The sequence below is a fragment of the Myiozetetes cayanensis genome, unplaced genomic scaffold (genome assembly GCF_022539395.1).
Source record: "Myiozetetes cayanensis isolate MyiCay16 unplaced genomic scaffold, myiCay2020 scf3, whole genome shotgun sequence".
Classification (NCBI taxonomy): domain Eukaryota; kingdom Metazoa; phylum Chordata; class Aves; order Passeriformes; family Tyrannidae; genus Myiozetetes; species Myiozetetes cayanensis.
The window spans coordinates 14,133,271-14,144,701 of NW_026087521.1; the positions used below are offsets into that span (position 1 = coordinate 14,133,271).

The 11,431-nt window shown below is 42.6% G+C and overlaps 1 protein-coding gene across 3 annotated transcripts; it reads left to right on the plus strand.

The window, feature by feature from the left end:
- Positions 1-38: 38 nt before the first annotated feature.
- Positions 39-6,463, plus strand: CBLL1 (Cbl proto-oncogene like 1). 3 transcript variants are annotated; one of them, XM_050324861.1, is made up of 6 exons: positions 39-132; positions 2,654-2,821; positions 3,171-3,271; positions 3,534-3,617; positions 4,420-4,493; positions 5,021-6,463. In XM_050324861.1, the coding sequence occupies exons 1-6, from the start codon at positions 120-122 to the stop codon at positions 6,060-6,062; spliced, it is 1,482 nt and encodes a 493-aa protein (XP_050180818.1). In that variant the 5' UTR covers positions 39-119; the 3' UTR covers positions 6,063-6,463. The 3 variants fall into 3 exon arrangements, with proteins under 3 accessions (XP_050180818.1, XP_050180819.1, XP_050180820.1); XM_050324862.1 differs by having other exon boundaries at positions 3,174-3,271; XM_050324863.1 differs by lacking the exon at positions 39-132 and adding an exon at positions 556-713.
- Positions 6,464-11,431: the final 4,968 nt, after the last annotated feature.

Below are 11,431 nucleotides of genomic sequence, written 5' to 3' on the forward strand. Positions count from 1 at the left end.
GCCATCTCATCCCATCCCGTCCCGTCCGATCCGTGCCGGGTCCCCCCGCAGCCGCCCCGCCCCCTCCGCGGCCGCTTCCGGGCGCGCCCTTCCGCTCCCAGCGGGCCGCGCGCCGCATCATGGACCACAATGGTGAGCGGGGAGGGGGTTCCCGGCCGGCCCGGCCCGCCCGCACCGCGCCCGCCGCCGGGCGGGGGGCGGGCACGCTCGGGGGCTCTGGGGCTCGGCGGCGGCGGCGGGACCGGCCCGGCCCCCGGGAGCGCCGGCGGGGCTCGGGCGCGCCGCGGGTCCCCGCTTGGCGGGGCCTGTTCGCGTCCCGGGCGGGCGCGGCGGCCTCAGCGCTGCCCCCGGCTCGGCGGCCCCGGCGCTGTCCCCCACTCGGCTGTCCCGCGCCCAGCGGGCTCGGCCGGACAGGGGGGCCGCTGCCGGCGGGACCGCCGTGCCGGGCAGAGCTGCGTCCCCCGGGCCCCGCGGGCTGCGCTGAGCCGGCCGAGTGCCCGGGCCCGGCCGCAGCCGGGGGCGCTCCGGAGGTGCCGGAGAGACGCTCGTTTGGCCGCGGCGTTTCCAGGGATCGGTGCCCACGATGTGTTTTCTGGTGCCGTAGTTGTGGCCTGACAGGAAACCCCCTCCTGTGCTGAAATTTGGTTTCGTAGCTGTGGCCCTTCGGTGTGGAGTGCAGTGTCTAGATGAGAGGACGCCGGCTTTTTGCTAGGGTATTCTGGAGGGGGTTTTTACCATTCTTTTAGCAAAGGTTGGATTATAAACTTGTATGTATAAGGTATTTGGCCTATATCAGTGGATTTTCATAAAGCTTGAAATGCGAAAATGAAAGCTGAGTTGATGAAAGTAACATTTGAGGAGACGGCATCGCCTCTAATTAGAGCTTCTCTAAGTAGTCTTAACAACCTTGGAATGTTTGTTGTGTTTCTTTTCTTGACATAATCCTGCTAGTTATGCTCACGCAGACTGGAATTTATTATCTTTCTGTGAGACATGAATGACTAATAAACTTGCTAGTTTGGATTAGTTGAATGGCTAACTCATGTAAATATTTCGTGGCTTGCTAGGGTATGTGGAAGAAAAGCACCAAAACTTAATAGTTTTGTTTTGGTAGTTCAGTGGACTAAATAATACACAAGTTTGGGATTTTTAAAATTCTTTTTAGTTGTCCCTATTTGCAAACGGCACTGAGGTTCTGCAAGGACTTTTTCTGGTTTATGGTGTTGTGGTTTTGTGTATTCTGGTGGGATAACAGCTTTACCTCTGATGTTGTGGTTCAGCAGGCCCCAGGGAAGCCCAGTGTCATAGCTGAGTGTTTGCAGGTTTATCTGGACAGCCTATGCAAGTAACAAATGACCAGAAATAAAAACAAGCTTTATTGCTTTGCCTTTTTTGCATATTAGAGTCTTTAGAGTCAAGCATGCCAACCACAGTGCTGAGAGGAATTCGATCTATCAGAGGAAGTTGAGGGCTTTGGGTTTTGAGGTGAAGTGACTGGCAGGGCACAGGCCCAGTTTGACACATTTCCTGGCTTTGGCAGTGGCTGCTGAATAACCCAGAGCAATCCCTTTTTCCTTATTTTTCCTTCTACTTGTTGCATTGTGTGGGAAGATTGTAGGCTTTGAGGGACAGTAGCTGGTAAGGCATATCACTACAGGGCCCTAATTTCAGTGTCCAGGTGCTGCTGTGCTGCAATCCTTTGGGGCCTCAGCAGTCATCCCGGGGCTCCAGTGCCATATCCATGGAAGGGCAGGGCTGGAACAGCCTGTGGCTCACCCCTTCCAGCCTGAGCATGCCTTGCTTCCAAACAGCTGCCAATACAACATTTTCAGTTCAAAGATTTGTGAAGGGCATAACTTTGTTTTTGTGTGACTGAGATGCAGTTTCAGGAAAACCCACTGGAGGTTGAGGGAGTTATACCCACCTTGTTAGTGTTGCTGGTTGCAATACCTGCTCTGGGTTATTGATTGAAACCTGTACCTGCTGATGCACGTGTTAGACTGTTTCTTGCTTCCTTCACCCTGGTACTCAGATTTAAATCTGGTTAAAGAGAACTCTGTGTGTAGTGGGGAACAATTTTCAGTGTAGGCAGGATACTCCTAAGTACCCATAGGGTACCCCTATGGGTACTCCTAAGTACCTATATTTTTGTGAAATTGTATCATAAACTTCTAAGTGATATGTCAAGATGCTGAGTTAATATAGTTAACTAGAGAGAAACTAGTTTCCTTCCTACTTTTAATAAACAATTTACATAAATTGTAAAAATTTTCTCAGAAATTCTGTGGTGCCAAGGTTGTACAACAAATGGACTCTTCAGTGCTATTCCTACTGTGAAAGGAGCTATACACTCAATTTTTTGTCCTGTTGTGGAGAAATGACAGACCAGCCAGCTTACTTAAGTGGCTGTATTTTTAGAACTAGAATTCCTAAAATCACGGATCTGTGTGTACAGTTTTGTGACTTCACTTCTGGGAGAAATTTTATGTGATGGTACTTATTTTCTAGTGATTAAATTTTGATATGTTATATGACTCTTAAACAAGCTTTAAACATTACTTTTCCTACAACTTTTTGTTAATATTTAGCCTCTTTAGAAACTATTAGATAAGTGAAAAATTAGATTTTTTTTTTTTTTAATTTTCTTTCATAGACAATGATTTGCAAGGAACAAATAGTTCAGGATCATTGGGTGGTCTTGATGTCCGTAGAAGAATCCCTATAAAGCTTATTTCAAAACAGACCAATAAAACCAAACCTGCACCTCGAACTCCAAGAAATATGAACAGGATGCCTTCGAAGACACAAGCTGGTGATGAAGGTAAATTAATATAAATTCCCTGTAGTAGGGAATCGTATTATTCTGCAGTTTGTTCAAGATTTTGTCCTGTCTTGGAGACTTAGTGTCCAGGGTTCTGTCCAAGTGCAAAACAAGTTTCAGATTGTCAGGTACTGCTGCACTGTAGGGCTTAAATAGTGCCCATTTACAAAACAGACTGTCTTGCTATTTTGGCTCTGTGTTTCCTTAGAATGGTCTCAGCAGATTGGAAGTTCTGTGGCACTATTTGATGATCTCAGTATAAATGACCCACGCTCTTAATAGCAGCTGGTATCAATTAGAAAAGCGTTGTGGTTGGCTTGTGTCTTTCTTCTCTTTCTCCTTTCCACAGAAGAATTTGATTATAACAAAGAGGAGCGATATGAATGCAAAGGAGGTGAAATGTTTGGCAATCAAAGGAGGTTTCCAGGACCCATCTTTTGGGACTATAAGGTAAAGTCATGGATTGGAAGTCATGAATCTTGCCTTTGTGTCATACCAAGCTGTAGGTAGTCCTGGTAGATACTTTGTTTATTAAAAGTGTTTCCCATTATTTTTGACTGGTTAGAAGTCCATTCTCTGCTTTGTCCTGTTTATGGTGTTCTTGCTTCTTTCTCAGCTAATTCAGAAATAAGGGGGGTGTTAATGATAATTGAAACATGAAGCTTTAGTAATGTTGGGGTTTGTTTCCCCGCTCCCTTCTCTGTCCTCTCAGATAAACTTGCTGGGGGAGAAGGATGATACACCGGTCCATTTTTGTGATAAGTGTGGATTGCCTATCAAAATGTATGGACGCATGGTAAGTAAAATTACCAGTGGAAGATGCAGCCATGATTTCCCTTTAGGTAAAATTGGGTTTTGCTGTGTCTCTGTGAGGCTTCTAGAGGTTACTGATTTCAGCAGGCATCTGAATAAACATCAGAACAGTATCAGGGTGGAACAGGGAACCTTCATTGCTGAAGTATTTTTGTTCCATCTGTATGACTGATTTTGCTTTACCCCTGATTTAATAAAGTAAGCTTGAAAATGTTAAACAAAAAATCAGAACACTCACCAACAAAAAACCCTTCAAGTTCCATGGGTTTTGACCTTGCACCGCTTAATTTTAAAAATAAGCTTTTTATCTCAGTTGCAGCTAGAAAACACTGTTCACTTCTATGTCCCTTTAAAAATCCCTGAGATTAATTTAGATTTCTAAGTGTGATGTAAAACGCTTCAGGATCTGACTTAATGACAGATAATGCTTTCAAAATTTCCCTTCCTTGCCAGCAGGACAAGTGTAATCAGATTGCACGTGCAGCTTCTGTGAATGTTCAGTGTTGGCATTAGTGCAAGACACAAACTTTTGCTGATGTTTTGCCAACACTTAAAAACCCCAAACAACACTACCCAGAAAACTCCAACCTCTAACATAAAGTGTTCTAAAAGGTTTTTATGCAAATATGGTGTAAACTGTTTACCAGCTCTATGCTTGTTCACTGCATAGATAACTTAGTTACTTTTATTATTATAAATTGTGTGATGGAGGGAGGAACTGTATTCTGCCAAATGACAGAGATATTTATATACACTGTCTTAACAAAGCAATTTTTTGTCTCTAGATACCATGCAAGCATGTTTTCTGCTATGACTGTGCTATACTACATGAGAAGAAGGGAGACAAGATGTGTCCAGGGTAAGTTATCTCAAGATTTGTTATTAAAGGCAATGGAGGAAAGTAAATATCTTATTTCAGATACTGTTATTAATATGGCTCTTATTTATATATATTTAGCAGAGGCAGTAGAGTACGCTCTTCTCTCTAGTTTCCAATCCCATATATTGGGATTGTAAGAGATCAGTGTTTACTTTGCTGTTCAAGTGTTTGGGTAGGTAACCTGTTACTGCTCTAATTTGAAAAGGAATAAACAGCAGTTTAATTTACTCAGTGAGAGTGACCCTTGTTAAGTCTTAAAGCACAGAAGGAATTTGTGCAAGGGGGAAGTGCTACTTAAAAAATTCTACCTCGGAAATTTTTATGTTCTTTCATAGTTATGTTTCAGATACTTAAAAACTAGGTAAACTTCCAAAATCACTGAAAAGTGGAGGAAAACGGTCAGTTCTGATTTGGCTAATTATGGTAAACTGTTTGACCTTTAACAAGAAAAAGTGCATATTGAGCTCTCTGTGATGACAATAAACCAATGCTCTCTTTTGATTTAGCTGTAACGAGCCTGTGCAGCGAATCGAGCAGTGTGTACGAGGGTCTCTCTTCATGTGTAGCATTGTTCAAGGGTGCAAGAGAACTTACCTGTCACAGAGGGACTTACAAGCTCACATCAACCACCGTCATATGAGAGCTGGAAAGCCTGTTACTCGTCCTCCCATTGAACCTGTGCATCCTCCTATTGCCCCACCGCCTGCCGAAATTCCCGAGCGTTTCATAATGCCACCCGAGAAACATCACATGAGCCACATTCCGCCAAAGCAGCACATCATGATGCCACCACCTCCTCTGCAGCATGTGCCACATGAGCACTATAACCAGCCCCATGAAGACATCCGTGCTCCCCCCGCAGAGATGTCCATGGCTCCACCGCCCCCTCGCCCCGTCAGCCAGGACACCTTCCGCATTTCGACGAGGAAACACAGCAACTTGATAACTGTCCCTATTCAGGATGACTCGAATGCAGGTGCTCGAGAACCACCTCCACCAGCCCCCACACCTGCTCACCATCATCCTGAGTACCAGGGCCAACCAGTGGTATCTCACCCTCATCATATACTGCCTCCACAGCAGCACTACGCGCCGCCCCCGCCGCCGCCACCACCAATTAGCCACCCGCTGCAGCACCCGCCCCAGGCAGCAGGTACTCCTCACATGGTGTACAGCCAAGCTCCTCCACCACCAATGACCTCTGCTCCTCCTCCAATAACCCCGCCGCCCGGACATATCATTGCCCAGATGCCGCCATACATGAACCATCCTCCTCCGGGACCTCCCCCTCCTCAGCACGGAGGCCCACCCGTAAATGTAAATGCACCCCCTCCCCATCACTATAATCCTAACTCTTTGCCACAGTTCAGTGAAGATCAAGGAACTCTGAGTCCCCCTTTCACACAGCCCGGGGGAATGAGTCCAGGGATATGGCCAGCTCCCAGGGGGCCGCCTCCACCTCCAAGAATGCAGGGGCCTCCTGCTCAGGCCCCCCTTCCTGGACCGCACCATCCTGATCAAGCCAGATACAGACCCTATTACCAATGATACAAGCAATTATATGAATAGAGAGTGCTATGAAGAGGATAAAACTATATACAGCAGCCTTTTAATTGTTTTGGGGTTATTTTGTTGTGGTTTTTTAAAAATACTGTCATTTTGACTGTAAGACATTTTGAGGTTTGAATCTTAAATGACTTTTAAGCCTTGGCCGTAGAACTCTGACTTCAAATATTCTGTAGTGCTAAAATAAGTGGCTTAGTAGACCACAGTTGCATTTTAACAGAACTTCTGTTGCTAGTGTGGCTAAATTGTCCTAAGATGATCACTTGTAATATTATTTCCTGGAGAAACTGAACACGTGTTGTACCATTCTGAATATTGTTTTTGTTAAATCCAGTGTTTTTGTTAACCTGTGTACAATAATTAAATTGAAATATGGTTGTAAACGTGGTGAGTTTTTATGTGATATTAACACACACATAGTTCTGGGACAACATTTCCACACTAATACTTTCCAAATGGGTAGCAATAGTGAAGTATTAAAGGAACTTTAATATTTCTCCTACCACCTTTCACCATTACTCATTCAGGCTATAGTGAATTCACAGCACTAGAAATCAGACATGCAGATTTCTGCATTTCAACTTTTCAATTTTTTTTTCTTCAAATTTATGCAGCAAGACGAATTTATCAAAGATACAGCTTTGGGCATGACACAAAAAGATGTATTGTGGGAGTTTTGTTTGGGTTTTTGGAGTTTTAAACCTAGTTTTGAGTCAGAAGGCTCTGCTTACATGTGAACATGAGCTGAATTCGAACTACTGTATTTACCTATGGCTGTGTGTGGAAGTGTCTGTGAATTGGCTTGTTGTGTCTCTGAGAAGCAGCTTATTTCAGGTAGGGAAATGGTGTTTACCTGTCTCACTTTATACTGTATGCAGTAGGAAAACTTCACACTTGGATAATCTGAAAGAAGTGATCTGAAATCCTATGTGTGAAATCTTGTATGCATGTGAAGGCAAAAGTGGCTCTGCCAGCATTATTTTCTTTCAGCAACTAACAGCAAACACCTGAGGAACTTTTAAGGATCCCCTTCTGTCACTGTTGACTGGGAGGAGGCAGACTTAGGCACGTGTATGTTACAGCACATAACTTCATCTGGGAGGAAATCTGCATGTCTGGTTAATATCCTTTGGCTCTGCAAAGCCAAACTCAGGCCCGACATCCCTGTGTTGCAGGGACTCGCTGGTGGTTCTGTGTTCAGGACACAGGTGGTTCCTGAGGGCGCTGCGTGGCAGGTGTTTGTGCAGGGCGGGGCATCCACTCATCACACGTTCGGAAATGAGCTCCTACCTGTCCACTGCAGGTGATGAGGAAATGAGGCAACTCTTTCCATCATGCTGGTTTTCAGAAGTAAGTCAGGTTGCGTACTTCTGTTATATATTAGTCTGTTGTGAAGCAAATGAAGGGTTCAAACTTAATATTTCTGTGTCCAAAGCTGTTCTTGGAGTTACCGATAAAGTGCTTTTCTGAAAACCCTGAGGCAGTTTGATTAAGGGAAAACAGCTTTTGCTCTTTCAAAAAGCACAAAAGTTGAATGTATTTCACTGTAGACAATGTGTGAGAATTTTTTTCTCTAAGGCAAAGGTGACGTATGTCATATGGACAGTGGCATATCACCCAAAAAATCGGTGGGATCCCTCAAATTGTTTGGTGACTGTGGACCAAAAATCTTTGCAATAGAGGACTTAATAGAAAAGTCATCCTATACAGGCAGGAGTTGGACCTGGGTCAAGTTTCTGTATCTTGCTTATAAGAGGAAGACCTAAATATGTTTTCTTTAAATTATTAAGTCTTAAGCATACCTATGTAACCAAGGGCACTGTTGGTGTTTTTATATTTACAAATTTTAAACATGCCTCCATTGGTTGGAAACTTGTGTTAACTGTCTTTTAAATTTTTTTAATGGGTTTGGGCTGTGTTTTGGTTTTTTTTTTTTTTCTTGGTTAGTTGGTTTGGGTTTTTTTGCAAAATACCTGGTCATTTTAGTGTGAAGTCCCAAAATTCGTATATTGTATTTAATTGTATAATTGACAGTCTTAGAAATGGTGGCATGTACTTGTGATTTCTTTGGATTCCTTCTTAAGTCTTACTGTAAAGACAAACATTTGAATTAATTGTTTATTTTGAATAAATATCCCTGTCTGGGGCAGTGATCTCCCTCCCAAGGCATTGCCAGGCAGATCTCAAGTTCTGAAGAGAACTTTGACAACCTTTAAATTTTTTAGCCATTGTAAGTTCCTGTAACAATGTCACATAAGTAAACAAAAAGGAGTTTGATGATGGCTTGTGTCTCCCGTGGAATGTAAGAAAGGGCACCAGCAGATGGCCTGAAAACATGGTGCTTTAGATGCTTGTCTCCTTACACTTTATCCGTGATTCCATCCCTAACTTTGCTAAAAGGATCGCCTGCAGCCATGCATACTTTACAATAAGCAGACTAATTGTGGGAACATATACTTTGTGGTGACTTTTTTTTTTTTAAATACTACTAACATAAAGATTGGCTACCTAGGTGTGATAAGTGATATTCTTCACGCCTTTTTAGAAAGAAAAATTAGAAGTGTGAATTATTTTTTAAGAATATGATCTAAGAGAATTAGAAAACCTTACTGAATGGAGTTTCCACTTCCTTTCACTTCCTGCTCTCCAAGGAGTGTCAAATTCTGTTTGCTGAAAACTGAAGCGTAAGTAACTTCACTATTCATTCCATGTTAGAATTTGCACACATAGCAAGGGAGCAAAACTGTCTCCTGTGTTATGTGAAGTCAGGTGTTCTCAAAAGGACATTTGTGAATACGCCCCTCTCTAAAACTTGTGCCTGATTTATGTTGTTTCTCTCTCTGTACATGGCTGGGCTGCTGACAAAAGCAGGCACGGGTTCACATAGAAAGTTCTCTCAAGCCTGGGAAACTGGAGGAGCACAGTGGATTGCAGCTACCAATTAATATTGAATGTATGGGAAATAAGTTTGAACTTTTCTTGTATATGACACAGGGTCCAACACAGCAGAGAAATGTGCAAGGTTTGGGTTCGTTTTCATCCTGATTACATTTCTGAAGTAAATGTCAGTATCATACAAATTGTATTTCCCCTGGGTTTTATTTTGTGGTGTTAAAAACAATTCCTAGCAATTCATAAATCATCTTGATGTAGTAATTGTGCCTTCACAGTTGTGAGGTTTTTCACTGTGTTCACATATTTTAGTCACACCAGCGATTCACACTGACAAGTTTGTAAACCGAACTGGCTGCATTTGTTAGGGCAGTGTGAGTGAGAATAATGAAGTTTAAAGCTCCTTTCAGTCTTGACTTAACCATAAGACAGCAACTTTAGAAACTTTTCCTACTCTCACTTGGATCTCCTTATTCTCTAAGTATGGGGCATTAATTTGTTGGTAGTTTTTTTTCATGAGTGCAAGAAATTAAAATATTAGAAAATGCAACATACATCCAGAAAGGTATGGGTGGAATAGCAGCAGGAAGCTGGTAAGTTAGCTCAGTCATTATGAAACTTTAATAAGCAATTTTGATAATGGAATGCAAGTGTTTCTCAAGTGCCGGAAGGACTCATTTTAATACAGTTCTGGTAATGGGAAGAGTGATAATGTCTGCAAGCGGGCAGGAATGTTTCTGGTTTTATGTAATAATGTTTAATGGAAGAACTTCAGCCATTTCTGGGGCAGGTAAACTTTGAGGCCTTTTAAGGAAGCAGAAGGGAGAAGATGCATAAAGAGTGAGAAAATAAACTGCATTCAGCACGGGGATGAGGAATAGAGAACTGAGTGGCATTTCAGTGAAGAAGTGCTTAAAGATACTACTTTCTTGATAGAAACTCAGTATGAAATTGAAAAAATGTCAATTTGCATGTTATAATCCTCTCCATTGGACCCAAGACCTTGAATAAACACTTTTAATTTTTTGTTTCTATATTTCACGCAGGCAATCTCTTCTGCAAGACAAAGTGAAAACCTGGCTTGAGAGTAGGCTTGAGCATTGCAGGCTCTGTCTTCTCCTATTTTCCATCCCTCTTGCTGGCTAAAGAATGTCTGTTATTTAGTTATGAAGCATCTGCACTGTGCTGAGGACAGATAGGCTCAGGATATGTCATGACGAATTAACACGATGCCTGTCAGCTTACCAAAAAGAAAGCAGGTATGACATTTAGCTTAATTAGTGAGTAAAATATTAAGTGATATATGGTAGTGCTCTAACCGAGCAGCAGCAGTGCCTGATGGAGGACATTTAGAAACCTAAATACCCAGGTTTCTGAAGGTCCCTGTCTCAAGAATAAAGCAGTAAATGTGCATCTCCATGATGTCCCACAACAAGAGGTCTGTGCTTGTCATGGGTTTGCTCCAGCTCCCCTGGGATGTGGTGTCATGATTTTCATAAATATGTTTAAACCTCATCTTAAATGTAGTTTAGTGTTTTGCTCCTCTTGTTTTAGCTGTAAAGAATGTTGCAGAATCATCTCACCATTGTAAAAATGAGGAACCATCTTCTAAAATCTTGCTAATGTTTAATTTTGACCAGTTTTTTTTTCCCCTCACAGGACAATACTAGTTTTTATCTTGCATAGCTTTTCCTCTCTTTTAGGTTAAATCCCTGGATCTATTTATCTTTTTCTTCCTAATCCTTAGATACAGGTTCTCCATTCCACAAAAATCCTTGTAACAATTTTCCTCATTAGTTGCAGTTTGACATCATCTTTCTTGAACTGGAGAGCTCAGTCCTGAAGTTCAGAGTATTTAGAGTGAAATCTCCCCTGTGCATTGCACAGTAGCATTAGTATCTTTCCTGTTCTGCTGGAAAATCTGTTCTGATATAATCTCTGTTTTTCGGAGGACTGCAATTCGGCAATGTCCTGATTATACCTGTGTTCAGGTATTGCCGTGCTCAGTGTCTGGCACATGGCACGTGCTTGACAGCAAGTCTGCTGTCCCGCTCAGAAGCACAGCAGGACTGTACAACTGCCCACCATCTGTCTGGTGTTTCCAGAGAGCTGCCTGTAGCATCTCTGTGATTGCCACTGAGGGCCACATCTCCCATATCATGTTGGGCACATGATCACCCACCACAGAACCACAGCTTGTTTTTCATCTGCAAACACAAGAGTGTATTTTCTGAAAACTGAACTTCTCCACCTCAGCCTTCAAGCTCACCTCATTCTTTCTGTATTCAAAACCTCCTCACTTTAATATTGACTTCCACCTTCATATCATTAGCAGAATTCATCAGATAACTCCAGATTTAAAAAAAAAAAAAAATTAACAGTGCTCCATCCGTTTTAGTGTTTCTTCTTCAAAGCTCCTAGTTGTCACCTCCTCTTTAGCATAATCTGCCTTTGCCTTT